This window comes from Salmo salar, chromosome ssa27, assembly GCF_905237065.1.
Source record: "Salmo salar chromosome ssa27, Ssal_v3.1, whole genome shotgun sequence".
Lineage (NCBI taxonomy): Eukaryota > Metazoa > Chordata > Actinopteri > Salmoniformes > Salmonidae > Salmo > Salmo salar.
The window spans coordinates 27306436-27332902 of NC_059468.1; the positions used below are offsets into that span (position 1 = coordinate 27306436).

Genomic DNA, 26467 nt, shown 5'->3' on the forward strand with positions numbered 1-26467 from the left:
TGGATTGTGCAATATTAGCCCATTCTTTTCATAATTCTTCAAGCTCTGTCAAGATGTTGGGGATCATGGCTAGACAGCAATTTTCAAGTATTACCATAGATTCTAAAGCAGATTTAATTCAAAACTGTAACTTGGCCACTCAGGAACTCCAGTGTAGATTTGTCTTGTTATTATTATCTTAATGAAAGTTGAATTCCTCTCCCAGTGGCCCTGTATAGCAGACTGAAACCGGTCTTCCTCTAGGATTTTGCCTGTGCTTAGATAGTCATTTTTTTATCCTGAAAAAACTCCCCAGTGTTTGCCGATGTCAAGCATACACCCATACTATGATGCAGTCACCACCATGCTTGAAAATAAGGAGGCAGTTACTCAGTGATGTGTTGTGTTGGATTTTCCCTAAACATAAGGCTTTGTATTTATGCCAAAAAGGGTATTCTGTTGCCGTGTTTATTTTTGTTGTTGTATTACTTTAGTGTCTTGTTGCATACAAGATGCATGTTTTGGAATATTTGTATTCTTCTTTTCACTATGTAAATTAAGTCATTATTGTGGAGTCATTACAATGCCATTGAACTCTGTAACTGTTTTAAAAATCCCCAGTGACCTCATGGTAACATCCCTGAGCAGTTTCATTCCTGTCCTGCAGGATTTGTTATGTGTCTGGGTGGTTTAATATATAATCCACGGCATAATTATTCACTTGACCATGCTTAAAGAGATATTCAATGTCTGATTTGGTATTGTTACTCATCTACCAGTCACTGCCCTTCTTTATGAGGCTTTCAAAAAGCTCCCTGGTCGTTGTAGTTGAATGTGTGCTTGAAATTCAAGACTTGACTGAGGGACCTTACATATGTTGCATGTATGTGGGACAAAGGAAGGGTTAGTCATTCAAAAATCATATCAACCCCTAATATTTTATACAGAGTCCTTGTAATTTATAGGATTTGTTGAGGCAAATTTTCCTCCTGAACTAATTTAGACTTCCCTCAACAAAGACGCTGAATACTTAATGTATGCAACGACTATATATCAAATTTGTATTCATCTTAAAGAAATGTTAGAATTGTTCTTCAATTTCACATGACAGAGTAGATTTGTGTAGATTTGTTGACAAAACATAACAATGAAATCCGTTTTAATCCCACTTTGTAATACAATAAAATGTGAAGAAATTCAAGGGATATGAATACTTTTGCAAGGCACTGTATCTAGTATTGTACAATATAATAATTAGTTACAGTAATTATTATTTAATGTAAACCATACCAGCAGTTGCTGTTTTAAAATAATACAAATGTTTTCTCTTTTTTTACTTCAAGTCGACTGAAGTCAACTTTAAAAGCTCATAACTCGGGTTCTGATAAAGATATTTCAGTGATTTAAAAATACCTGGATTTGGGACAGTTTGTTCGTTTCAAAAATCTAAAAGTCAAAATGTTACGATGTGAAGGGGTTTCCCTAGGCCGCCACACATATGAAAGCCCATGAGGTAAGCCTTAAAAAAAAAAAAGTTGCCATGGTTACTCCGCGCTGGTTGTAGCTGTGCATTTCAAAGCAAGCATTCCCTGCTAATAACTGAATGCAGCTGTGGGTTGTGTGTGTTTTGTCTCTTTCTGTCACTTTCTTTTTCCTTTGTCTCTGTTCTTACCTGTGTGATCTCCTGCATAGAACATTTCTTCACTGAGGAAGAGGAAGAGAACGACAGAATGAGAGAGGGAACTGAGCTGTGGGTGGCTGATATTGACTGGCTTTTGTATTCTAAATACTTTCGGGAAATGTCAATGCACATTGTTTCCGGCACTAGGGACGTGTTGTACAGTTCAGCCAAAGCAACAATCAGCTGGGGATATTTCACTTCAGTAACTTTGGCTTATACATTATACAGCAGAAATATTGAAGCAACGTATGATTTTCGCTGTTGTCATACTATCTCTATGCTTTGTCCAGCTATCCCCCCTTACCCCCCCATCCCCCCTCTACCCCCTTTCTATCTCCCTTCTCCCCCCTTTACCCCGTCTACTTGAGTGGCGCAGCGTTCTAAGGCACTGCATCTCAGTGCAAGAGACCCATAGGACGGCGCACAATTGGCCCAGCGTCGTCCGGGTTTGGCCGGGGTAGGCCGTCATTGTAAATAAGAATTTGTTCTTGCCTAATTAAAAAAAGGTTAAATATATATATATTTTTTAACTAATCCCCCTCTTTCCCCCTCTACCCCACTCTAAACCACTTTAACCCCCTCTCCATCTATCTATTCATCTGATCTACAGTATTTCTCGCCTCTCCTTTCCCCCTCCACTCCTTCCCCACCCCTGACCCTGTCCTCTCTCTTCATCTCTCCACCCCAACACTCTTCTCTCTCTCACTTTTTTTTCTCTCTCCCTCTCCAGTCCTAGCCCTCTCCCTGCCTACCTTCCATCTTTCTCCCCTCCCTCACTCTCTCCCTATTTTCCTTTCATGTCTTTGTGAGACTCATTAGTGAAGACTAGCTGTACCCTCCTCACAGTCTCTCATTGTCACAGTCCTTTGTGTGGAGACTCTTGACATAGTGCTCTAACCCTGGCCCTCAGCCTCTTACCATCAGCCCTTCAGTTTCTTAAAGTGGCCTTTAGCCTCTCAGCCTCTTATAGCAGCCCTTTCATCAGAGAATGAAGAGAAAAGCACACACACACACACACACACACACACACACACATGGTCATGCACATATAATATGCACGTACACACACATGACATTGCACAATATTTTTTTGATAAGGCAGAAAAGAGAAATATTTGACAAAAATGTTTTTCAACACCGCTCATTTATCTAGCTATCTCATTTTTGATTCACTGGGCTCTGTGTAATTGAATTCTCTGTAGTATTTGCATGGGGCAGCTTCCCATAACTGTCCTACACCCTGAAATAGATCTGCCGTGGGTGTGCGTGTGTGTGTCTACGCTTGGCCAGTACTGGACCTATTGTTACCCAGAGTAAAGCAGTTCTCTGCCAGCTCTTAATGGAAAAGGCATCAGTGTATGAAGATAAGCAGCAGTCATGAAATGAACCCCTCTGTCTCTTTCTTTGTCTCTCTCTCTCTTTCTCTCTCTTTTCTCCTCTGTCTCACATTTCCCATTATATTTAATGAGTTGGTGCTCTGACACTTGGCAGTGATATCTGTCCTTGTCCTCTTCCAAAGGTGGTTACCCACAGTGGATCATAATGGACCATTTACACCTGGTTAGAAAGATCTGATCTCTTTTAGTGTGGCCACTATCCATTAATCCATGAACAGGTTGTATTAGAACGATAACCTAAGTGTACAGTATGCATTACAATAACAACCTGTTTCTGTGTCCTTCTGTTCTCTCTCTCTCTCTCTCTCTCTTTCTCAATGTTATGAGTGGTGTGTATGTGTAAACTGTACTGTTAACCATCAGAGCTGAGTGTGATCATTAGAGCTGTGATGATCATGGCATTTTGGGTAGCGATACATTTTCGTTAATGGCCACGGTTATTATTATATTTGATAAAAACGTTTTTGAGCATGTAAAGCAACATAATGCATCTTTGAAAATGAGCTACTAACATACCGTAGCTTTGGTGACACCATTGGCTAATAAACAAAAACATTTGACTACTTGGACATTTTTTTAATTAAGCTTTTCCTCTCATCTGTGCCCTTCTGCTCGTAAAATGATGACCAACTTTATGTAAAAATGTTAAACCGCTATTGAGTAAAATATGCCTCATTAGTCATGTTGTCACAATACCAGAATTTTGACTTTGATTACGATACCAGGTTTAGTATTACGATATTCAATACCATCACGTTTATTCGATACCAAAATGATACCAAAACGATACCACAGCAAAAAAAGAAGGCATATTAGCCAAAGTCACAGAATGGCACTTGATCCAGACAGATAAACTCAGCTAATGCTCAGTTCAATCATTTGGCATCTTTAAGGTTCAATATTATTACATTTGAAATGTTTTATGCCAGAATCCTTCAGAGACAGCCATGTATGCATTTATGAACCAATTATACAATCAATTTCACTTTGTTTTTACCAATCTAACTACAAACAAAATAATGGTAATCATTTATTTCAATGGTAAATCTCTATTGATAACTGGGTAAATCAAGATGTAGCCTAGGAATGTGTGCATGCATTGAGTTATTGAGCTTGTTTTGTATGATTTCATGGGGCTGTTTCCCTCCATTTTATTGTACTGATCAACAACATTTGCATTGATGTAGCTTATTTTATAAAAGTGTGCGCTGTCTCTTTAACCAGTAATGACTGTCATTCACAAGCCAGGAGTGGTGCAGCCTGTCAGAGTCCTCAGTTTGCTGAGGCAATATAATCTTTGGCTGAGGGAGAGATGTGAGGGAGACCGATTAAGTGACTGGATAAAGTTTTTGGTGGCAATCAGGTTTTAAATCAGTATATTTTGCATTATGTTTAGCATAATATCACAAACAAACTATGAAGTTAGTGAGTTGATGTTAGTTTCAGCTGTAATCTAGCAAGGAAAGTCTATGAAGCTGGAAGGTTCAGGTATCTTCATGTGTCATGGACATTATTTTGAGAACAGTAATGAACAGTTTCAACATTCTAAATGCCGTATCGCATTATTCAAGAGTGTTAACTTCTGTGCAGCATGACTGGGGAGTTAAAGATGATGCAGCCCAGACTCCCAGTGCAGGCTAAGTGGAGCAGGCAGGGTGCGCTCCATGATCAGCTGCGCTGATAGACAGACTTGATCCGTGAGACACAAGTACCAAAAGTAAGCAAAAATCCAGAACCAAACCATTTTTCATGTTCTAGTATCAAAAAAGTACCAGTGTTTGGTTTATCGTGCAGCACTAGTTGGGATACAGTCCCACATTTTTGTGCATGTCAGCAGATATGTTTTCAAGATATTGGATTTTCAAGAAGCGAAATGTCACCAGCCACATCATCATATTATTATTTTGAGTTCACGATTATTTCCCCTAATTGACTGTTACATGATTATACGATAATTCTGCCAGCCCTACTGATCATACTCATATGGGGCAGCAGGTAGCCTAGTGGTTAGAGCATTGGGACAGTAACTGAAAGGTTGCTTGATCGAATCCACCAGCTGACAAGTTAAAAATCTGCCGTTCTGCCCTTGAACAAGGCAGTTAACCCACTGTTCCTAGGCCGTCATTGTAAATAAGAATTTGTTCTTAAGGGACTTGCCTAGTTAAATAAAGGTCAAAAAATATGAGTGGGTAGAAACAGTCAACATCAGAAAGCTTTACTCATAATGAGTTAAACTCACAGTTCCATCATGAGGGAGACAGACTGGTTTGGAGTGTGTGTGCATGTTATCATGAGGTTAATTGAGTTGAGCGTACACCAGTCGATAGAGCTCGCTCAGTGTTTCTGCCATTAAATCTTCATGTCCATGCTGAGGCATTTGAAAGCCTCTTAGAAGTGAATGTGAGGTAAAACTGAATAAAATATGAATGAACGATTGATTTTCTTTAGCTTTTTTGCGGCCCTTATTGGATCAATATTACTGTACGTATGTGTGTGTGTGTGTGTGAACATGTTTGTGTGCGTGTTTGTGTGTGTATGTGAGTGTAAGCATGTATGTGTAAAGATCAGGCTGGTGACAGACCCTCACTGTGACGGCGGGGGTAATGGTTTGCCCCATCGCCTTAGGCAAGACACTCGGCAGGGTGTGTGTTTGTGTCTGTCTGGAGGGGTGAGTCTGCCCCAGCAGGGCTGTGTGGAGTGGGGTACACTGTTCACGTCTCAACAGCCAAGTCATCAGCCCCTTTAATCCAGCCCGCCAGGGGAGAGAGTGTGTGTGTGTGTGTGTGTGTGTGTGTGTGTGTGTGTGTGTGTGTGTGTGTGTGTGTGTGTGTGTGTGTGTGTGTGTGTGTGTGTGTGTGTGTGTGTGTGTGTGTGTGTCAGAGGCAGAGCGACCTTCATGACGGAACCATAAACTTTGTTATTATTAGACTCTGAGGGGAGAGAGACTGTGAGGGAGAGAGAATGTGAGGGAGAGAAATGTGAGGGGAGAGAGACTGAGGGAGAAAGACTGTGAGGAGAGAATATGTGGGAGAGCGATTGTAAGGAGAGAATATGAGGGAGAGAGACTGTGAGGGAGAGAACATGTGAAGAGAGAGAATTGAGACTGATATTGGTATATCGCATTCTCATTCTGCCAGACATTGTTTTGGAATTGATTTCTGCTTTCTCAAAAGTACTGACTCTGTTCTCTCTTCCTTCTCCTCTCCCCATTTCTTCCTCTCTCCTTCCCACTCTCTACATCTCTCCCTCCGTTCTCTATATCTCTCTCACTCTCTCTCTACCTCTCTCCCTTCCTGCCTCCCTATCTCTTTTTCTGCAGGACGAATGACATAGGATGAACACTACTGGCGGGGTGTGTCTGTGTGTGCTGTCGTCCCTCCTCGGTGTGGCCTGGGCCGTGGCTGCTCTAGTTCCTCTAGCTCTAGCTCCTCTTTCTACCCTGGCCGCTGCCTATGGGGCTGTCAGTGGCGTCTCTCCCGGGGAGGCAGAGGGGGGCAGCCTCCCCTCCCAGTGCTCCAGCCTGGTAGCAGGGGTACTGTATGGATCTTTCTCTCTGAGAGAGCTGTTCCCGTCCCGGGTGCCGGGCTGTTCCTGGTCGTTGGAGAACCCCGATCCCACCAAGTATTCCCTCTATCTCCGATTCACCCGTCACCCCTCCATCTGTCAATCACACTCCCCCATGCTCCTCCCCCTCGACCATCATCTAGCCAATCAGAGCTGCCCGCTGGATCTACAGACATCAACTCAGGATGTGATAGACCTTTGCGGCAGCCAATTAGAATCGGAAGGACCTTATTCATTTTTGCAGTTCGACAAGAACTTTGTTGAGCTATGCCTGTCGAGACTACCGTCACCTGATGAACCGCCTGTAAGCAAGGAAACGCTAGAACTCCGGCTGGTTGAGGTTTTGCTAATCAACAATGAGAACTCCAGCCAGTTCACCTGTGGAGTACTCTGCCGATGGTTTGAGGAGTGCCTGCGCAATGGTCGTCATGGAGACGGTGATACTGCTGACGGTGACGGTTGCAGAGTTACGCAGACGGGGTGTGTGTGTCCTAACAACAATGTGGTCGTGGCTCAGCCTGTACCTCTTCTCCCGTCAACACCCCATAACAACGGATCGCTGTTACCTGAGGATTGCTGCGTCACAGAGCTGCACCATAACAATGCCATCGCCATAGCCCCCAGGGACGTCAGACAAGGTAGGGCGGTGCCTCTATTCACTTTGGTTTTGTTTACACACTGGCTGTCAGTCAAGCAGATTGCTGTTATTGGTTGTCTGGTCTAGTTAAAAGCTGTAAAAAAGTGCTAATGCATTTTTTATTTGACTTCAGAGTGATATACAGGCTGTCATTTGAGCAAGATGCTCATATTGGGTTGTTGAGTCTAATGTTGTGTTTTTGTCTGCTATATTTCTTCCAAAACATATTATAATACAATGAATATATCTTCAGAAGTAAATCTCCAGGGTTGAAGTTTGACTCCAAAGGGTCATAGCCTTTTGAATTCTGCTTGATAAAGCTTGTATTTCTCTTATTGGCTTTCAAAAATGCCAAACATCAAAGAAGCTCTAACGTCACTTAAAACAGACTTAAAATATGTATCAGAAGTTCATTCTTTTTTAGGTATATTTTAATACCTCCTCAGAGTGGTAGAGAGGTGGGGCTGCTGGTGAGGATGTGTACATTGACTCACCGATCAATCTGTGTGTGCACGAGCGTGTGCGCACGTTTCTTTGGTTGTTTATCCATATGTCTAATTGTTGACTAGCTTATCAGTTGTTGCTCTGTGTCTATGAAACAGATCTTAGAAAGTAAGAGTTGTGCATCTGCTGTGTGGTCACTGTTGACCGTCTGCTGTGTGGTCACTGTTGACCGTCTGCTGTGTGGTCACTGTTGACCGTCTGCTGTGTGGTCACTGTTGACCGCCTGCTGTGTGGTCACTGTTGACCGTCTGCTATGTGGTCACTGTTGACCGCCTGCTGTGTGGTCACTGTTGACCGTCTGCTGTGTGGTCACTGTTGACCGTCTGCTGTGTGGTCACTGTTGACCGTCTGCTGTGTGGTCACTGTTGACCGCCTGCTGTGTGGTCACTGTTGACCGTCTGCTGTGTGGTCACTGTTGACCGTCTGCTGTGTGGTCACTGTTGACCGTCTGCTGTGTGGTCACTGTTGACCGTCTGCTATGTGGTCACTGTTGACCGTCTGCTGTGTGGTCACTGTTGACCGCCTGCTGTGTGGTCACTGTTGACCGTCTGCTGTGTGGTCACTGTTGACCGTCTGCTGTGTGGTCACTGTTGACCGTCTGCTGTGTGGTCACTGTTGACCGCCTGCTGTGTGGTCACTGTTGACCGCCTGCTGTGTGGTCACTGTTGACCGTCTGCTGTGTGGTCACTGTTGATCATCTGCTGTGTGGTCACTGTTGACCATCTGCTAACATGGAATTGCAGTATTAGGATGTTTTCACTGGAATAAACGACAAGAACGGGTTTACATCAACAGACAAACAAAGACTAATATACATACTTAGTGAAACAGTGCTGTGTTAGATAACATTTTAAACACAGTCACATACAACTTTTAATGCTCTGAAAAAACTGGACATCTGCCTACCTGGAGGTGATCCGTCACATATTACCATCTTGCCTGATGTCTTTATAGAGGCAGTTCTGTTTTCTGTACTGCTAGGCTGATTGTGGGCCAGCTTGACTGCTCTCTCCTAACGAGAATCCAATACTCTAATCAGATATTACAAATACTCCTGGTCAGAGAACAGATGACCTGCCCTGCCTTCTCTGCCCTCGGCCACACGCACGCATGCACACACACATGCACACTCACACGCACACACACATACACACACATATACACGCACACACATACACACACACATGCATACATAAACGCACACAGCTCTGCCCTAAGCCTCGGGGGTGATGTTACCTTGCTGATGGGAAGGTTATCAGGCAACACAGTGGATCAATGGGACAGATACAGTAGAGTTCATTATCTAATCAGAACACATAGAGAAAGAGAGAAGGGGGATCGGGGGAGAGAGAAATTGAGAGAAATTGCACACCCTAATTTACAAACAAAGTTTTCTCATGCCTTGTCGAATTCAAAAAAGCTTTCAATTTGACATGAGGGCCTGTTATACAAATTGATGGAAAGTAGTGTTGGGGGACAAACATACGACATTATACAATTCATGTACACAAGTGTGTGGTTAAAATTGGTAAAAAAAACACACATTTCTTCACACAGGGTCGGGGGTGAGACAGGGATGCAGCTTCAGCCCCCCCCTTCAACATATATATCAACGAATTGGCGGGGGCACTTGAACAGTCTGCAGCATCAGACCTCAAGCCCTAGTAGAATCTGAAGTCAATTGTCTACTTTTTGCTGATGATCTGGTACTTCTGTCACCAACCAAGGAGGGCCTACAGCAACACCTAGAAATTCTACGCAGATTCTGTCAGACCTGGGCCCTGACAGTGAATCTCAGTAAGACAAAAATAATGCTGTTCCATAAAAGGTCCATTTGCCAGGACCACGAATACAAATTCCATCTAGACACCGTTGCCCTACAGCACACAAAAAAACGATACATACCTTGGCCTAAACATCAGCGCCACAGGTAACTTTCACAAAGCTGTGAACGTTCGGAGAGACAATGCAAGAAGGGAACTCTATGCCATCGAAAGGAATATACATTTCGACATAGCAATTAGGATCTGGCAAAAAATACTTGAATCAGTTATAGAACCCATTGCTTTTAAAGGTCTGGTGTCCGCTTACCAACCAAGAATTCACAAAATGGGACAAACACCAAATTGAGACTCCTCCGTGTACAACGTTAAACACCAAATAATGCATGCAGAGCAGAATGATCAAAATCCAGAAAAGAGATGTAAAATTCTGCATCCACCTAAAAGGAAGCGATTCCCAAACCTTCCATAACAACTGGAGAAGAGTCCCCTAAGCAAGCTGGTCCTGGGGCTCTGTTCACAATCAGCTACCACAAAGCCCCAGGAGAGCAACAGAATTAGACCCAACCAAATCATTAGAAAACGAAAGATAATTACACATTGGAAAGAAATTACAAAAAACAGATTAAACCAGAATGCTATTTGGCCCAAAACAGAGAGTACACAGTGGCAGAATACCTGACCACTGTGACTGACCCAAAATTAAGGAAATCTTTGACTATGTATATACTCAGTGAGCCTTGCTATTGAGAAAGGCCGCCAAAGGCAGACCTGGCTCTCAAGAGAATACAGGCTATGTTCACACTGCCCACAAAATGAGGTGGAAACTGATCTGCACTTTCTAACCTCCTACCAAATGTATGACCATATTAGAGACACATATTTCCCTCAGATTACACAGATCCACAAATAATTTGAAAACAAATCAAATTTGGATAATCTCCCATATCTAGTGGGTGAAACACCATAGTGTGCCATCACAGCAGCAAGATGGGTGACCTGTTGCCACAAGAAAAGAGCAACCAGGGAAGAACAAACACCATTTTAAATACAACCCATATTTATTTGTATTTATTTACCCTTTTGTACTTTCACTATTTGCACATCATTACAACACTGTATGTAAACATGAAATGACATTTGTAATGTCTTTATTGTAATGTTTGCTGTTCATTTTTTATTGTTTATTTCACTTTAGTTTGTTTATCTATTTCACTTGCTTTGGCAATGTAAACATGTTTCCCATACCAATAAAGACCTTAAATTGAAATTGAATTGAGAAAGAGAGAGAGAGAGAGGGAGAGAGAGACAGAGAGAGGGGGAGGGAGAGGGGGGGAGAGGGGGAAGGAGAGGAGGGGAGGGGAGTGGGGGAGGGAGAGATACATTGATACTTTACATACAGTAAGTAGTGGTTAACATTTTTGATCAACAGGTGATTTACTCAAACTAACCCACTGAGCCGAAACTTACCGGCATTTCAATACGTTTTTTTTAAATTGAGTGACGTAGTGCTCCTTTACACAAATTGATTGGCCACCTAATTACTTAGACATGTGTCTGTTGGTGTGTGTGCGTGGATATGGTGGATGATGTTTTATACAGGTATCCAGTCTCACTCCACCCCACCCCCTTTGTTTCCCTCCCTTCCCTCTCTGTATCTCTCTCTCCCTCTCTCTATCCCCCTCTCTCTGTGCCGTTGTGTCTGCTCGTATTCTGCACACCCCTCCACCTGTTACTGTGGAACATTACAGAAGGCGTTTCCATGGAGACAAAGCTAGATTTCAGATTTAGATAAGGGTAACATCACACATAGGTTTTTTACAAGCCTTGACAACTCTTTTTGTGTTTGTTCATTTGTTTGTATGTTAGGTGTCTAAATGTTTGCGTATTTGTGTGTTTGCTTGTCTCAGAATGTGGATATGTATGTATCTACGTCTACCAAGATAGATTTCACTGTAAGTGGACAGACCTTGAGAGTTGTCTGCATCAGACTACCTTGGTGTAGGCTAAACTCCATCAAGATACGTCAATACAGAACACCAATACATAAAGTATTGTGAACTATAAGACTGGATAGATCAAGAGTACAGATAAAATGTTATAATCAGCTTCACTTTCAGCTTCTCTTTCAGCTTCACTTTCAGCTTCTCTTTCAGCTTCACTTTCAGCTTCTCTTTCAACTTCACTTTCAGCTTCTCTTTCAGCTTCACTTTCAGCTTCTCTTTCAGCTTCTCTTTCAGCTTCTCTTTTAGCTTCACTTTCAGCTTCTCTTTCAGCTTCACTTTCAGCTTCTCTTTCAACTTCACTTTCAGCTTCTCTTTCAGCTTCACTTTCAGCTTCTCTTTCAGCTTCTCTTTCAGCTTCTCTTTCAACTTCACTTTCAGCTCTCTTTCAGCTTCACTTTCAGCTTCTCTTTCAGCTTCTCTTTCAGCTTCTCTTTTAGCTTCACTTTCAGCTTCTCTTTCAGCTTCACTTTCAGCTTCTCTTTCAACTTCACTTTCAGCTTCTCTTTCAGCTTCACTTTCAGCTTCTCTTTCAGCTTCTCTTTCAGCTTCTCTTTTAGCTTCACTTTCAGCTTCTCCTTCAGCTTCTAACAATTCAAGCTCAAATAGAGAGTCAATGCATTGGATTTTTGAGCACCCTTATCACTAGCTTGCATTCACTGTGTTGTCTTGAATTGCGTATATCTTTTCCCTCAGCTTTGAGCTTACGTTGTGTTTGAATATATAGAGGTAGAGAAACACTGTCTGTTGATTGTATCTCGGTCTACAAAGCATTTGGCCATTTATTTCATACTGTTTTATCATGTATTTTGCCTTAAAGGTCACTTTGAGGTTTAACTAGTATTTTCAAGACGGACATAAAGAAACACAAGTTGCACATACATACAATTTGACAAAATATGTTGGATATTAACATTTTCACAAGGATATATGTTAGGATGAAGACACAGTACTGTGTTAAGTTCTTCCTTCAGTGGATATGGTATGGAACATAACTATCCAGATAATGATGGCATTGGATAATGTGTGTGTGTGTGTGTGTGTGTGTGTGTGTGTGTGTGTGTGTGTGTGTGTGTGTGATGTCTCTCTCTGTGTGTGTGTGTGTGTGTGTGTGTGTGTGTGTGTGTGTGTGTGTGTGTGTGTGTGTGTGTGTGTGTGTGTGTGTGTTTGTCTCTGTGTGCATATGTGTGTGTATGTCTTTGTGTGTGTGTATGTCTCTGTGTGTGTATGTCTCTGTGTGCGTATGCGTGTGTATGTCTCTGTGTGTGTATGTCTCTGTGTGTGTATGTCATTGTGTGTGTATGTCTCTGTGTGCGTATGTGTGTGTATGTCTCTCTCTGTGTGTGTGTGTATGTCTCTCTGTGTGTGTGTGTGTGTGTGTGTGTGTGTGTGTGTGTGTGTGTGTGTGTGTGTGTGTGTGTGTGTGTGTGTGTGTGTGTGTGTGTGTGTGTGTGTGTGTGTGTGTGTGTGTGTGTGTTTGTCTCTGTGTGCATATGTGTGTGTATGTCTCTGTGTGTGTGTATGTCTCTGTGTGTGTATGTCATTGTGTGTGTATGTCTCTGTGTGCGTATGTCCCTGTGTGTGTGTGTATGTCTCTCTCTGTGTGTGTGTGTGTGTGTGTGTGTGTGTGTGTGTGTGTTTGTTTGTCAGCTGCCTAACTACCAGTAGCAGAGTGTGCTCTTTTCACCTTTCTTTAGGAAAACACCTTAACCTTTAACAAGCTGCCAATCTCACACCCCATCACACACACACTGTTCACAGACCTCAGTGCATGGTCCGTTAGGGGAGGAAATATGGTCGATGAATAATACAAACAAACAGATCGGCACACTATCGACCTGAACACAGATCTCATTGTTTGCTCATGCAAGGCCCCTTGAGGAGTGGAGTGTTTTAATCTGACTCACACACAAACATTCACACAAACACACAGACAACTGTGCACTCACACAGGAATACACAGAGACACACACAAACACATCCCACGTATAGTACCTAGAGCCATAGCTGAATTACTGAATATGTACACGAGTGTCTTCTCTACTTCATTCGGGCCTACTTGCTGATGTCAAGCTGTGTAGGCACACACACACACACACACACACACAAGCACACATGCACACACAGGGTCATGTAAGTAGGAGGAGGCTGATTAAATGGGCTTTCAGTATGTAAATGACTGAGTGCCAAGTGTTTGTGAAAATCAGATCAGAGTATTCCCCTGTCATTCATTAAACTAAAAGAAGACTGTGACAACATGAGAATACACACAATATTTTTCTCCCTCTCTCAGATGCACACATCTAACTAAAAACATTGGATACTTCAGCTGGAGTTTGATTGCTAATTTTTATGTAAAAGTGTACTAGAAGATAATTGCAGTTTTTCCCAACAAGATCTTCAGATCGTCCACATTCTCCAAACGTCAAATTTAGAAGTTTCAAGTTTTGTTAGTTGTATGTACGTGATACGCATTGTCCATCAAAATGCTTACTTGTAGGTTTCTTCTCTACAATGTAACAACAATAGGAAATAAGAACAAGTAATACGTTGCTCCAAACGTCAAATTTTGAAGTTGTTTTTGAAACCCTGGGTTGCCACGGTCGATTGGTCGAGCCACCTGCTGCTGTAGCTGTCATGGTTAAATGTAGGCATTCATTCTAAATGGTTAAGGTAGGAATTCAGTTTTTGGATATTTTAAACAATTGTCCAGCAGTGGGATTGAAGACGTGTGTCACGGCTGTTTGAAGGATCGGACCAAAATGCAGCGTGTTCGTACTTGCACATATTTTATTTATTTCGTGAAACTAAATTGCAAAGACACTAAATACTTTAATACACAAAAAACAACAAACCGTGCCGCAGAGAGGAAAACACACTACTCAAAAGATAATAACCCACAAAACAGGAAGAGAAAAACCCCCACTTAAATATGATCTCTAATCAGAAGCAACGAGGATCAGCTGCCTCCAATTAGAGATCAACCCAAACAACCCCAACATAGAAATATAAAAACTAGAACTTAAACATAGAAATAGAAAATATAGAACAACACAAAACACCCCCTGTCACGCCCTGACCTACTCTACTATAGAAAATGACATCTTACTAGGGTCAGGACGTGACAACGTGATCCTCGGAGCCAGAGCTCACGGCTTACACTCATCCACCACAATGCCCTATCAAAACCCAAGCATATTTAATTGTAATAGCGCTCACCGATGCCCCTAATTACGGGTTTTGAAGGCATCTCACAACGTCCTCAGGACATGGATTGATGTCCAATTTGAAAGTGAATCTTGAGCAACCTGCCGTTTTTTTTCCAACACACAGGCACATTGTGTAAGTGAACTAAGTTGTCTCTTAGCTAAACCTCCTCTCCCTGTTTCACCTGACTCCATTACAGTCACTCTGTTTTACACACCCACACCCACATCCCCCCACACACACACACACACACACACACACACACACACACACACACACACACACACACACACACACACACACACACACACACACACACACACACACACAGAGCTTTACAGGAATGATTAGAGCAATCAAAGTTGTATTTATGTGATCAAGGAGTCATATGTACTTGCTATAACCTGTGTGTGTGTGTGTGCGTGCGTGAATGCATGCATCTGTGTGTACATCAGTCTGTGTCGTCAGTGTGCTGTGTCGCTATCTAGGCAGTGAATATGTCAGCATGATGGATGGCGGATCCCTCTCAGTCCTCATTCTCTTGGTGATGAAGAGCCAGGGGGTTAGGAGGCAGAGCTGTGATCTGGATCCAGAGATGGAGCACCCTCCCCTGGGTCACCTTGTCTCCAGCCTCCTCTGTCAGAGACGGAGCACCCTCCCCTCGGTCACCTTGGCTCCAGCCTCCCCTGTCCCTCCATGGCCCCCAAAAACATCTTATTCTTTGTTAGTTTAAATAACAATCACATGTTATATTTGATTGAGGTTTGTTTTTTGTGTATAACAGTAAATATTTGTAAATGTCTAGTAATGACTGTATATACAGTAACAGTCAAAAGATTGGACATACCTACTCATTCAAGGGTTTTCTTTATTTTTACTATTTTCTACATTGTAGAATTATAGTGAATACATCAAAACCATGAAAAATGCACATACGGAGTCATGTAGTAACCAAAACAGTGTTCAACATATCAAAATATATTTTATATTTGAGATTATTCAAAGTAGCCACCCTTTGCCTTGATGACAGCTTTGCACACTCTTGGCATTCTCTCAACCAGCTTCACCTGGAATTCTTTTGCAACAGTCTTGTAGGAGTTCCAACAAATGCTGAGCGCTTGTTGACTGCTTTTCCTTCACTTTGCGGTCCAACTCAGCCCTAACCATCTCAATTGGGTTGAGGTCGGGTGATTGTGGAGGCCAAGGTCATCTGATACAGCGCTCCATCCCTCTCCTTGGTCAAATGGACCTTACACAGCCTGTAGGTGTGTTTTGGGTTGTTGTGCTGTTGAAAAACAAATGATAGTCGCACTAAGCGCAAACCAGATGGGATGGCGTATCACTGAAGAATGCTGTGGCAGCCATGCTGGTTAAGTGTGCCTTGAATTTTAAATAAATCACTGACAGTGTCACCAGCAAAGTACCCCAACACCATCACACCTTCTCCTCTATGCTTCACGGTGGGAACCACACATGTGGAGATCATCCGTTCACCGACACTGTGTCTCACAATGACACGGCGGTTGGAACCAAAAATTGCATATATTGGACTCCACTGCTCTTATGTCCATTGCTCGTGTTTCTTGGCCCAAGCAAGTCTCTTCTTCTTTTTGTTGTCCTTTGTTAGTGGTTTCTTTGTAGGATTTCGACCATGAAGGCCTGATTCACGCAGTCTCCTCTGAACAGTTGATGTTGAGATGTGTCTGTTACTTGAATTCTGTGAACCATTTATTTGTGCAGCAATTTCAGAGGATTAACTGACCTTCATGTCATTGTTCTTTGCTTATCTGAGCTGTTATTGCCATAATATGGACTTGGTCTTTTACCAAATGGGGCTATCTTCTGTATACCACCCCTATCTTGTCACAACACAACTGATTGACTCAAACGCATTAAGAAGGAAAGAAATTCCACAAATTAACTTTTAACAAGGCGCACCTGTTAATTGAAATGCATTCCAGGTGACTACCTCATGAAGCTGGTTGAAAGAATGCCAAAAGTATGCAAAGCTGTCATCAAGGCAAAGGGTGGCTACTTTGAAGAATCTCAAATATAAAATACATTTTGATTTTAATTTGTTTAACATTTTTTTGGTTAGTACATGATTCCATGTGTTATTTAATAGTTTTGATGTCTTCACTATTATTCTAAAATGTAGAAAATAGTAAAAAATTAAGAAAAACCCTTGAATGAGTAGGTGTGTCCAGACTATGGCCTGGTACTGTATGACTGGACAAAGCGATCGATCATGTGACACCATTCATTCCTATGTTGAGATTCTATACCGAATTGAAGCCAAATTAAGTGAGTTAAACTTTACGGCAGTGGGCCTAATCAGGGTCACACAGAGTGTTTCTTGGTAGTCTTAAATACATCTAATTTGAAGCTAAAGTATATACCTCACACACATGATTATGGGCTTTAAAAAAACACCTGTACCATGTCAGATATTGAGTTGAAATATATTCAATTTTGAGTTTGCATCCCAATATTACACTTTACATACTTCACAGAAGACTGAAATATGACAAAACCGTTTGACATAGATCTTTTTATAAACTAATGTTTATTCATTAAGAAATTATAAACATTACACCCATGAGGCCACTAGGTCATTTGACTGCAGGAAAGGGCTACGATGACTTCTCATGTAGACATAACCAGCCAGGTCACCAATGATACAAGTCAGTATTAGACGTCCATTCATGTTTGAGGATGTCGGGAGGTGACGTGGAAACCGGCCACTATGTGCAACAATTAGCACTGTTACCTCCAAATAAATGTTGGTTTTGCTAGGGCAATGTGGACGGGGATGGAGGATGGGTGGAAGCATCTGGCGCTGGTGCAAAAGGTTGAATGTTCTAACCCAGCGAAAGAAAGTTGTTTTTGAGATTTTTGTTTTAAGCCTATCGCAAACCTTAACCCTTACCTTAATCATGTCAAAATCAAATCAGATTTTATTGGCCACATACACATATTTAGCAGGTGTTATTGCGGGTGTGGTGAAATTATTATGTTCCTAGCTCCAGAAGTGCAGTAGTATCTAACAATTCACAACAATACACACAAATCTAAAGTAAACGAATGGAATTAAGAAACATATAATATTAGGACAACCAATGTCGGAGTGGCAAATACTAAAATACAGTAGAATAGAATACAATATTTACATATGAAATGATTAAAGCATTATGTAAACATTATTAAAGTAACTAGTGTTCCATTACTAAAGTGACCAGTGAATCCATGTCTATGTATAAAGGGCAGCAGCATCTAAGGTGCAGGGTTAAGTAACCGGGTGGTAGCCGGCTAGTGATGGCTATTTACCAGTCTGATGGCCTTGAGATAGAAGCTGTTTTTCAGTCTCTAGGTCCCAGCTTTGATGCACCTGTACTGACCTCGCCTTCTGGATGGTAGCGGGGGGAACAGATCGTAGCTCAGGTGGTTGATGTCCTTGATGATCTTTTTGCCCTTCCACTGACATTGGGTGCTGTAGGTGTCCTAGAAGGCAGGCAGTGTTCCCCCGGTGATGAGTTGGCCAGATTCCACCACCCTCTGGAGAGCCCTGTGGTTGCGGGCAGTGCAGTTGCCGCACCAGGCGGTAATACAGCCCAACAGGATGTTTGTGAGGGTTTTAGGGGCCAAGCCAAATTTCTTCAGCCTCCTGAGGTTGAAGAGGCGCTGTTGCGCGTTCTTCATCACACTGTTTGTGTGGGTGGACCATTTCAGATTGTCAGTGATGTGTACGCCGAGCAATTTGAAGCTTTTCACCTTCTCCACTGCGGTCCCATCGATGTGGAGAGGGGCGTGCTCCCTCTGCTATTTCCTGAAGTCCACGATCAGCTCCTTCGTTTTGTTGACGTTGAGGGAGAGGTTATTTTCCAGGCATCGCTCTGCCAGGGCCCTCACCTCCTCACTGTAGGATGTCTTTTCATTGTTGGTAATCAGGCCGACTACTGTTGTGTCATCTGCAACTTGATGATTGAGTTGGAGGCCTGCGTTGCCACGCAGTCATGGGTGAACAGGGAGTACATGAGGGGGTTGCCACGCAGTCATGGGTGAACAGGGAGTACATGAGGGGGTTGAGCACGCACCTTTGTTTGGCCCCTGTGTTGAGGATCAGTGAAGTGGAGGTGTTGATTCATACCTTCACCTCGTGGGAACGGCCCGTCAGGAAGTCCATTACCCAGTTGCACAGGGCGGGGTTCAGACCCAGGGCCTCAAGCTTAATGGAGGTACTCTGATGTTGAAGGCTGACCTATAGTCAATGAGCAGAATTCTTACATAGGTATTCCTCTTGTCCAGATGGGATAGGGCAGTGGGCAGTGTGCAGTGCGATGGCGATTGCATCATCTGTGGATCTATTGAGGAAGTATGCAAATTGAGGGGTTCTAGGGTGTCAGGTAAGGTAGAGGTGATTTGATCCTTGACTAGCCTCTCAAAGCACTTCATGATGACAGAAGTGAGTGCTACCTTTGCTTTCTTGGGTAAAGGAACAATGGTGGACATCTTGAAGCAAGTGGGACAGCACACTGGGATAGGGAGATATTGAATATGTCCGTAAACAGACACGAGACGTACAGTTGAAGTCGAAAGTTTACATACACTTAGGTTGGAGTCATTAAAACTCATTTTTCAACCACTCCACAAACTTCTTGTTAACCTGTTGGGGGTAGAGGGCAGTATTTACACGGTTGGATAAAAAACGTACCCGATTTAATCTGGTTATTACTACTGCCCAGGATCTAGAATATGCATATAATTATTGGCTTTGGATAGAAAACACCCTAAAGTTTCTAAAACTGTTTGAATGGTGTCTGTGAGTATAACAGAACTCATATGGCAGGCAAAAACCTGAGAAGATTCTGTACAGGAAGTGCCCTCTCTGACCATTCCTTGAGCTTCTTGACTCTGTTTATTGAAGACTGAGGATCTTTGCTGTAACGTGACACTTCCTACGGCTCCCATAGGCTCTCAGAAGGCGGGAAAAAGCTGAATGATGTAATTCCAGCCACTGGCTGAAAAACATTAGCGCTTTTGGCAAGTGCTCTTATCAGAGGACAATGGGCTGAGGCGCGTGCACGAGTCGACCCCATGTTTTTATTTTCTTTCGTCTTTGAACCTAAACACGCTTTCCCGGTCGGACTATTTTCGCTTTTTTACGAGAAAAATTGCATAAAAATTGATTTTAAACAGCGGTTGACATGCTTCGAAGTACGGTAATGGAATATTTAGAATTTTTTTGTCACGAAATGCGTCGTGCGCGTCACCCTTCTTTACCATTCGGATAGTGTCTTGAACGCACGAACAAAACAGAGGATATTTGAACATAACTATGGATTATTTTGAACCAAACCAACATTTGTTATTGAAGTAGAAGTCCTGGGAGTGCATTCTGACGAAGACAGCAATGGTAATAACATTTTTCTTATAGTAAATCTGATTTTGGTGAGTGCTAAACTTGGTGGGTGTCTAAATAGCTAGCCCTGTGATGCCGGGCTATCTACTGAGAATATTGCAAAATGTGCTTTCACCGAAAAGCTATTTTAAAATCGGACATAGCGAGTGCATAGAGGAGTTCTGTATGTATAATTCTTAAAATAATTGTTATGTTTTTTGTGAAGGTTTATCGTGAGTAATTTAGTAAATTCACCGGAAGTTTGCGGGGGGGTATGCTAGTTCTGAACGTCACATGCTAATGTAAAAAGCTGGTTCAGTTATACTCACAGACACCATTCAAACAGTTTTAGAAACTTTAGAGTATTTTCTATCCAAAGCCAATAATTATATGCATATTCTAGTTTCTGGGCAGTAGTAATAACCAGATTAAATCGGGTACATTTTTTATCCGGCCGTGTAAATACTGCCCCCTACCCCCAACAGGTTAAAATAAAGTGGTGATCCTAATTGCCCTAAGTCAGGGAATTTTTACTAGGATTAAATGTCAGGAATCGTGAAAAACTGAGTGTAAATGTATTTGGCTAAGGTGTATGTAAACTTTCAACTTCAACTGTATATGGCAGGGTCTGCAGACAATGACTTATTTGAAAAGGTAAACCAGCCACGTCGCAGACGTGTGAGTAAGACGTTTAGGCGTTTCAACCTCTCCAGCGTCTCATCCCGTCAGCGGGATCAAAATCCAGCGAAAAATCATATCGCCAATTAGCATTAAAAAAAATCATAATAAAAAATTAAAAAAAATTATATATATTTTTTTTTATAGATACACCTCTCCTGAATCGACCCACGTCGTCCGATTTCAAAAAGGTTTTACAGGAAAAGCAAATCATTAGATTATGTTAGATGAGTCCATCGTAAAAAGCAGCTTCATAGCCATTTTCCGACCAACCACTTGCATCACATATAATCAAAAAACAGCTAAATGCAGCACTAACCTTTTACAAACTTCATCAGATGGCACCCCTAGGACATCATGTTATACAATGCATGCATTCTTTTGTTCAATAAAGGTCATATTTATATATAAAAACAGCATTTTACATCGGCGTCTGACGTTGACTAAATAATTTCCCCTCAAATGCGTCCCTGTAAACAATGCTACAAATCCCTAAATTACTATCCGATAACGATTTTTTAAATTTATATTGTCAATCTAACATTTATAGATGAATATCTCTTGAGAACACCTGTCATACCAGATTTTAAATTAACTTTACTGGGTAATCACACTTTGCGATAAAAGGAGATGCGATACTCAGAAAATGAGCTAATATACAGAGCTCGGCGCCATCTTGGCACAATCGCATGTCACATCTCATCTTGTATAATATTGTCAATAATCGCCTACCTTTAGTTGTCTTCATCAGAAAGCATCCCAGGTCCACAACAGATGTATTTTCGGTCGAAAAAGTCCATACTTCACGTTCCATTAGCCTGCTGTCGGTAGCGTGTCCTTGGGCTCTCTCCAAATTCTCCGATGTGCGCAGGGCTGAAGTTTCGGATAAAATGATTCTCCCGCCTGTAGGTTCATTCAAACATGTCAAACGTTGTAAAACATTAATCTTCAGGGCCTGTAACACCAAGAGAGCCAATAAGATTCGAAAGGGATGATTTAATTGTCTTTCAAACCCATTCCAAAGGTGGGGGTAGACATGGCCGCCGGCATCATAATGGTGATGGCCCATCCCCTGTGACCAATTTCCAAAGAGTCTCATTCACTGAGTTTCGACTGTATAAGGCTCAAACCACTGTGAAAAGACTGGCGACATCTAGTGGAAGCAATAGGAAGTGCTCACTGAACCATGGTTAACGGTGTGATTTATAGGGAAAGATGAGAAGTCGAGTCCACAATTCTGAATTCCACTTCCTGTTTCAATCGGTCTCGGGGTTTTGACTGCCATTTGAGTTCTGTTATACTCGCAGACACCATTCAAACCGTTATAGAAACTTTAGGGTGTTTTCTATCCATATATAATAAGTATATGCATGCCCTAGCTTCTGAGTTTGATTAGTAGGCCGTTGAAAATGGGAACGATTTTTTTTCAAAATGCGCTGTGGCGCCCCCTATCCTAGGGTATCCTCAACGTCGCAAGGCTGCCGGCCCAGACGGCATTCCTAGCAAAATAATGCAAAGTTGCTTAGGAGCTAGAAGCAGAGCTGCCATGTCTGTCAGCGCCATCTTGCCCTTAAAACCTCTTACATCTCGATGTTCCGCTAGCGGAACGCCTCGCCAATATCCAATTATAGAGCGTGGCGCGAATTACAAACTCCTCAAAAATCCCAAAACTTTCATTTTTCAAACACTATTTTACATCATTTTAAAGACAAGACTTTCCTTTATCTAACCACATCGTCCGATTTCAAAAAGGCTTTACAACGAAAGCAAAACATTAGATTATGTCAGGAGAGTACCCAGCCAGAAATAATCAGACATCCATTTTTCAAGCTAGCATATAATGTCACAAAAACCAAAACCACAGCTAAATGCAGCACTAACCTTTGATGATCTTCATCAGATGACACTCCTAGGACATTATGTTATACAATACATGCATGTTTTGTTCAATCAAGTTCATATTTATATCAAAAACCAGCTTTTTACATTAGCATGTGACGTTCAGACCTAGCAAACATACCGAAAACTTCCGGTGAATTTACTAAATTACTCACGATAAACGTTCACAAAAAACATAACAATTATTTGAAGAATTATAGATACAGAACTCCTTTATGCAATCGCGGTGTCCGATTTTAAAATAGCTTTTCGGTGAAAGCACATTTTTCAATATTCTGAGTAGATAGCCCGGCCATCATGGCTAGCTATTTTGACACCCACCAAGTTTGGCACTCACCAAACTCAGATTTACTATAAGAAAAATTGGATTACCTTTGCTGTTCTTCGTCAGAATGCACTCCCAGGACTTCTACTTCAACAACAAATATTGTTTTGGTTCCAAATAATCCATAGTTATATCCAAATAGCGGCGTTTTGTTCTTGCGTTCAAGACACTACCCGAAGGGTGACGCGCCGGCGCGTATCGTGACAAAAGAATTCAAAATATTCCATTACCGTACTTCGAAGCATGTCAAACGCTGTTTAAAATCAATTTTTACGTGATTTTTCTCGTAAAATAGCGATAATATTCCGACCGGGAGACGTTGTTTTCGTTCAAAGACTGAAAGAAGAAAATGGTGTCTTCACGTGCATGCGCCCGCCCGTGTCATTGTTCTCAGATCGACCACTATCCAAATCCCCTACTGTTTTCCACCCAGGGACTGCAGAGTCATCATTCCCTGTTCTGGTGCCTTCTGAGAGCCTATGGGAGCCTTTGAATATGTCACGTTACAGCAGAGATCCTCTGTTTTCCATAAAGAGGCTATAGAAGGCCAAGAACTTGTCAGAGAGGGCACTTCCTGTATGGAATCTTCTCAGGTTTTGGCCTGCCATATGAGTTCTGTTATACTCACAGACACCATTCAAACAGTTTTAGAAACTTTAGGGTGTTTTCTATCCAAATAAAATAATTATATGCATATTCTAGTTTATGCGCAGGAATAATAACCAGATTAAATCGGGTACGTTTTTATCCAGCCGTGAAAATACTGCCCCCTATCCTAAACAGGTTAACCATTCGGAGTTAATGCCTAACCTCAACCCTAACCCTAAACATTTTGATTGAATGCCTAAACCTAACCTTGAACACTTTGAAATGTGATGTTTGTGACAACTTCGAAATTTGACATTTAGAAACATGGTTGAACGTCTCATTCTGACGTGAGAGCTTGTTGGACATAACATGCGTAGTTTGAGCTACTCCAGGTGGTGATATTGCAGGCTCACTCAATGCTGCCCTCTCTCATCGAGTAAGTCAAGTCGAAGGCCAATTTAATTACCCTTTTAACTTCTTCTTTGTGTGAGATTTTAAAATAATTGGTTCAAGGATGTGCATCTGGTGTATTAGAAACAATTATTGGTACCATGATTGACCATGGTACCAATTTTTATTTTATTGCTATATGAAGATTGATCACGAAGACTGACATTTTTAGGTTCACTATAATGGGGTATCCTGTTTTCTGCTAACAATTCCTGCAGTACCACGGTCGGCCTTCCGTGGCTTCATTGAGAGGGGGCAGTCGTTCTCCCCTGGAGTACTGCCTGGATCTTTTCTGGACCATGTTAACTGACCAGGAAAAACTCCAGCCCCTAAGTAAAGCACACAGGAAAACTCTTGGCCCATGTAATGATGTGGGAAGGGATGGTGAGAGAATGCTAGAGGAAGAAAGAGATAGAGGTAAGCTAGAGGACAGCTATTTCAAGTCAATAGGCTACTTTGTTTTCCTTGAATTGTTTGGCGAAAGGATTTAATGAATCAGTGTCACAGGACTCCAGAGCCAATCAAATATCCTTCTAGCTCAAGGCTGTCTTTTACAGTGGCTGTTCTAATGTAGTGAATTAACATTCCTCACAACTCTGGAAGACAACGTTTTCATGTCTGTGTGTGTGTGTGTTCGTGTACAGACTCATCACTATTTTACCCACCCCTGTGAAGTACCAATGCATAGTAGTGTGCATTTTTTTGTGAGAGCGTGACGTTACCTCAGAGAAGCAGGTTTGGCGCAAAAACTGTAAATTGGGCTTTGAGACAGTGAGCCCTTAGCGAAGTGCGATGCTGGTACACACACACACACACAGACAGACGCAGACACAAACACACAGACAGATGCAGACACACACACACATACAGACACAAATTAATGTAAAACAAAATGCTGCTTATATATTTTTCTCTGTGCAGCTATTCTACTGATTTTGCTGAGCTGTATGTATACATAATGCTTATTGGAAAACAAGACTGCCTGGAATGTAGGGTGTTTCTGTCTGCACCAACACTAACTGATGAATGTAAGCCTTGTAGGAAGTCTCTCTGTCTGCACCAACACTAACTGATGAATGTAAGCCTTGTAGGAAGTCTCTCTGTCTGCACCAACACTAACTGATGAATGTAGGCCTTGTAAGAAGTCTCTCTGTCTGGGATGCAGTTAGGTCTTCTTTGTGGCATTCCTGCTGCCCCCTCCAGTCATTCTGCCATACCGGAGCACTGCTCGAGAACATGACATTCAGTCATTAAAGAAATAGAGAGAGATGAGGGAGGGAGGGAGGGACGGAGAGAGAGGGAGAGAAGGAGGGAGAGAATGAGAGAGGGAGAGAGAGGGAGAGAGAGGGAGAGAGAGAGAGAGAGGGAGAGAGAACGAGAGAGGGAGAGAGAACGAGAGAGGGAGAAAGGGAGAGAGAACGAGAGAAGGAGAGAGAGGGAGAGAGAACGAGAGAGGGAGAGAGAACGAGAGAGGGAGAAAGGGAGAGAGAACGAGAGAAGGAGAGAGAGGGAGAGAGAACGAGAGAGGGAGAGAGAGGGAGAGAGAACGAGAGAGGGAGAGAGAGGGAGAGAGAGAACCAGAACCAGAACCAGACAGAGCGATGGGGTCGAGCTCCAGGGAAGGTACAGCCCCAGTACAAGCATTCACTTATACACTAGGGTTATGAGGGGAGAGACAGCCTGAGTCCCAGGGTGAGACTGACAGCTCTTACACACACGCAAACACTTACACACACACACACATCTCCTGTCTGCATGGAATATTCCTTGATTCATAGTAATTAGAGCAAAGCAAGAACGGAAGAACAGCGGAAGTAGCAAGGGAGTGTGTGTGTGTATAGTGTGTGTGAGAGTGGCGGAATGGGGGTTCATGTCTCGGTGCTGTCAAGCCTCACCAGGCTTCATCCAACCGGAGCACTGCCCACAGGAGACACACATAGACACGTACTCACTCTGGAACACACGCACGCACTCCGGAACACACCCACTCTGGAACACACATACACACTCTGGAACACACAAACACACACTATGGAACACACACACTCTGGAACACACATGCATACTCTGGAACACACATACACGCTCTGGAACACACACTGGGGGGGGGGGGGGCAGAGAAACAAGTGGTAAGGGGTAAACATAGTGATAAGATATAGGACAAGAGATAGTGAGAGATGATGATGGACTGATGAGGTGGTGCTGAGGAAGAAGGATAGGAGGAGTGGAAGAGGCGGGGGACAGAGAGAAAGGGGGAAAACCCCAAGAGGGATTGGTTGGTTGGTTGAGGTGATCATTTAAAGAGGAAAGAATTAATCATTTAAAGAGGAAATAATTAAATTACGACCTGCTCTCTCCACGAGCAAGTTGAAAGTC

The 26467-nt window shown here is 42.4% G+C and overlaps 1 protein-coding gene across 10 annotated transcripts in view; it reads left to right on the top strand.

Moving 5' to 3' along the window:
• Nucleotides 1-26467, top strand: part of LOC106588837 (adhesion G protein-coupled receptor B2) — a 512228-nt gene that overhangs the window by 185915 nt on the left and 299846 nt on the right. For all 10 annotated transcript variants that reach the window (XM_045709861.1, XM_045709852.1, XM_045709858.1 and 7 more), the window contains exon 2: nt 6377-7259. In XM_045709861.1, the coding sequence (XP_045565817.1) occupies nt 6392-7259 (868 nt within the window). In that variant the 5' untranslated portion in view covers nt 6377-6391. The remainder of the gene's footprint in view (nt 1-6376; nt 7260-26467) is intronic.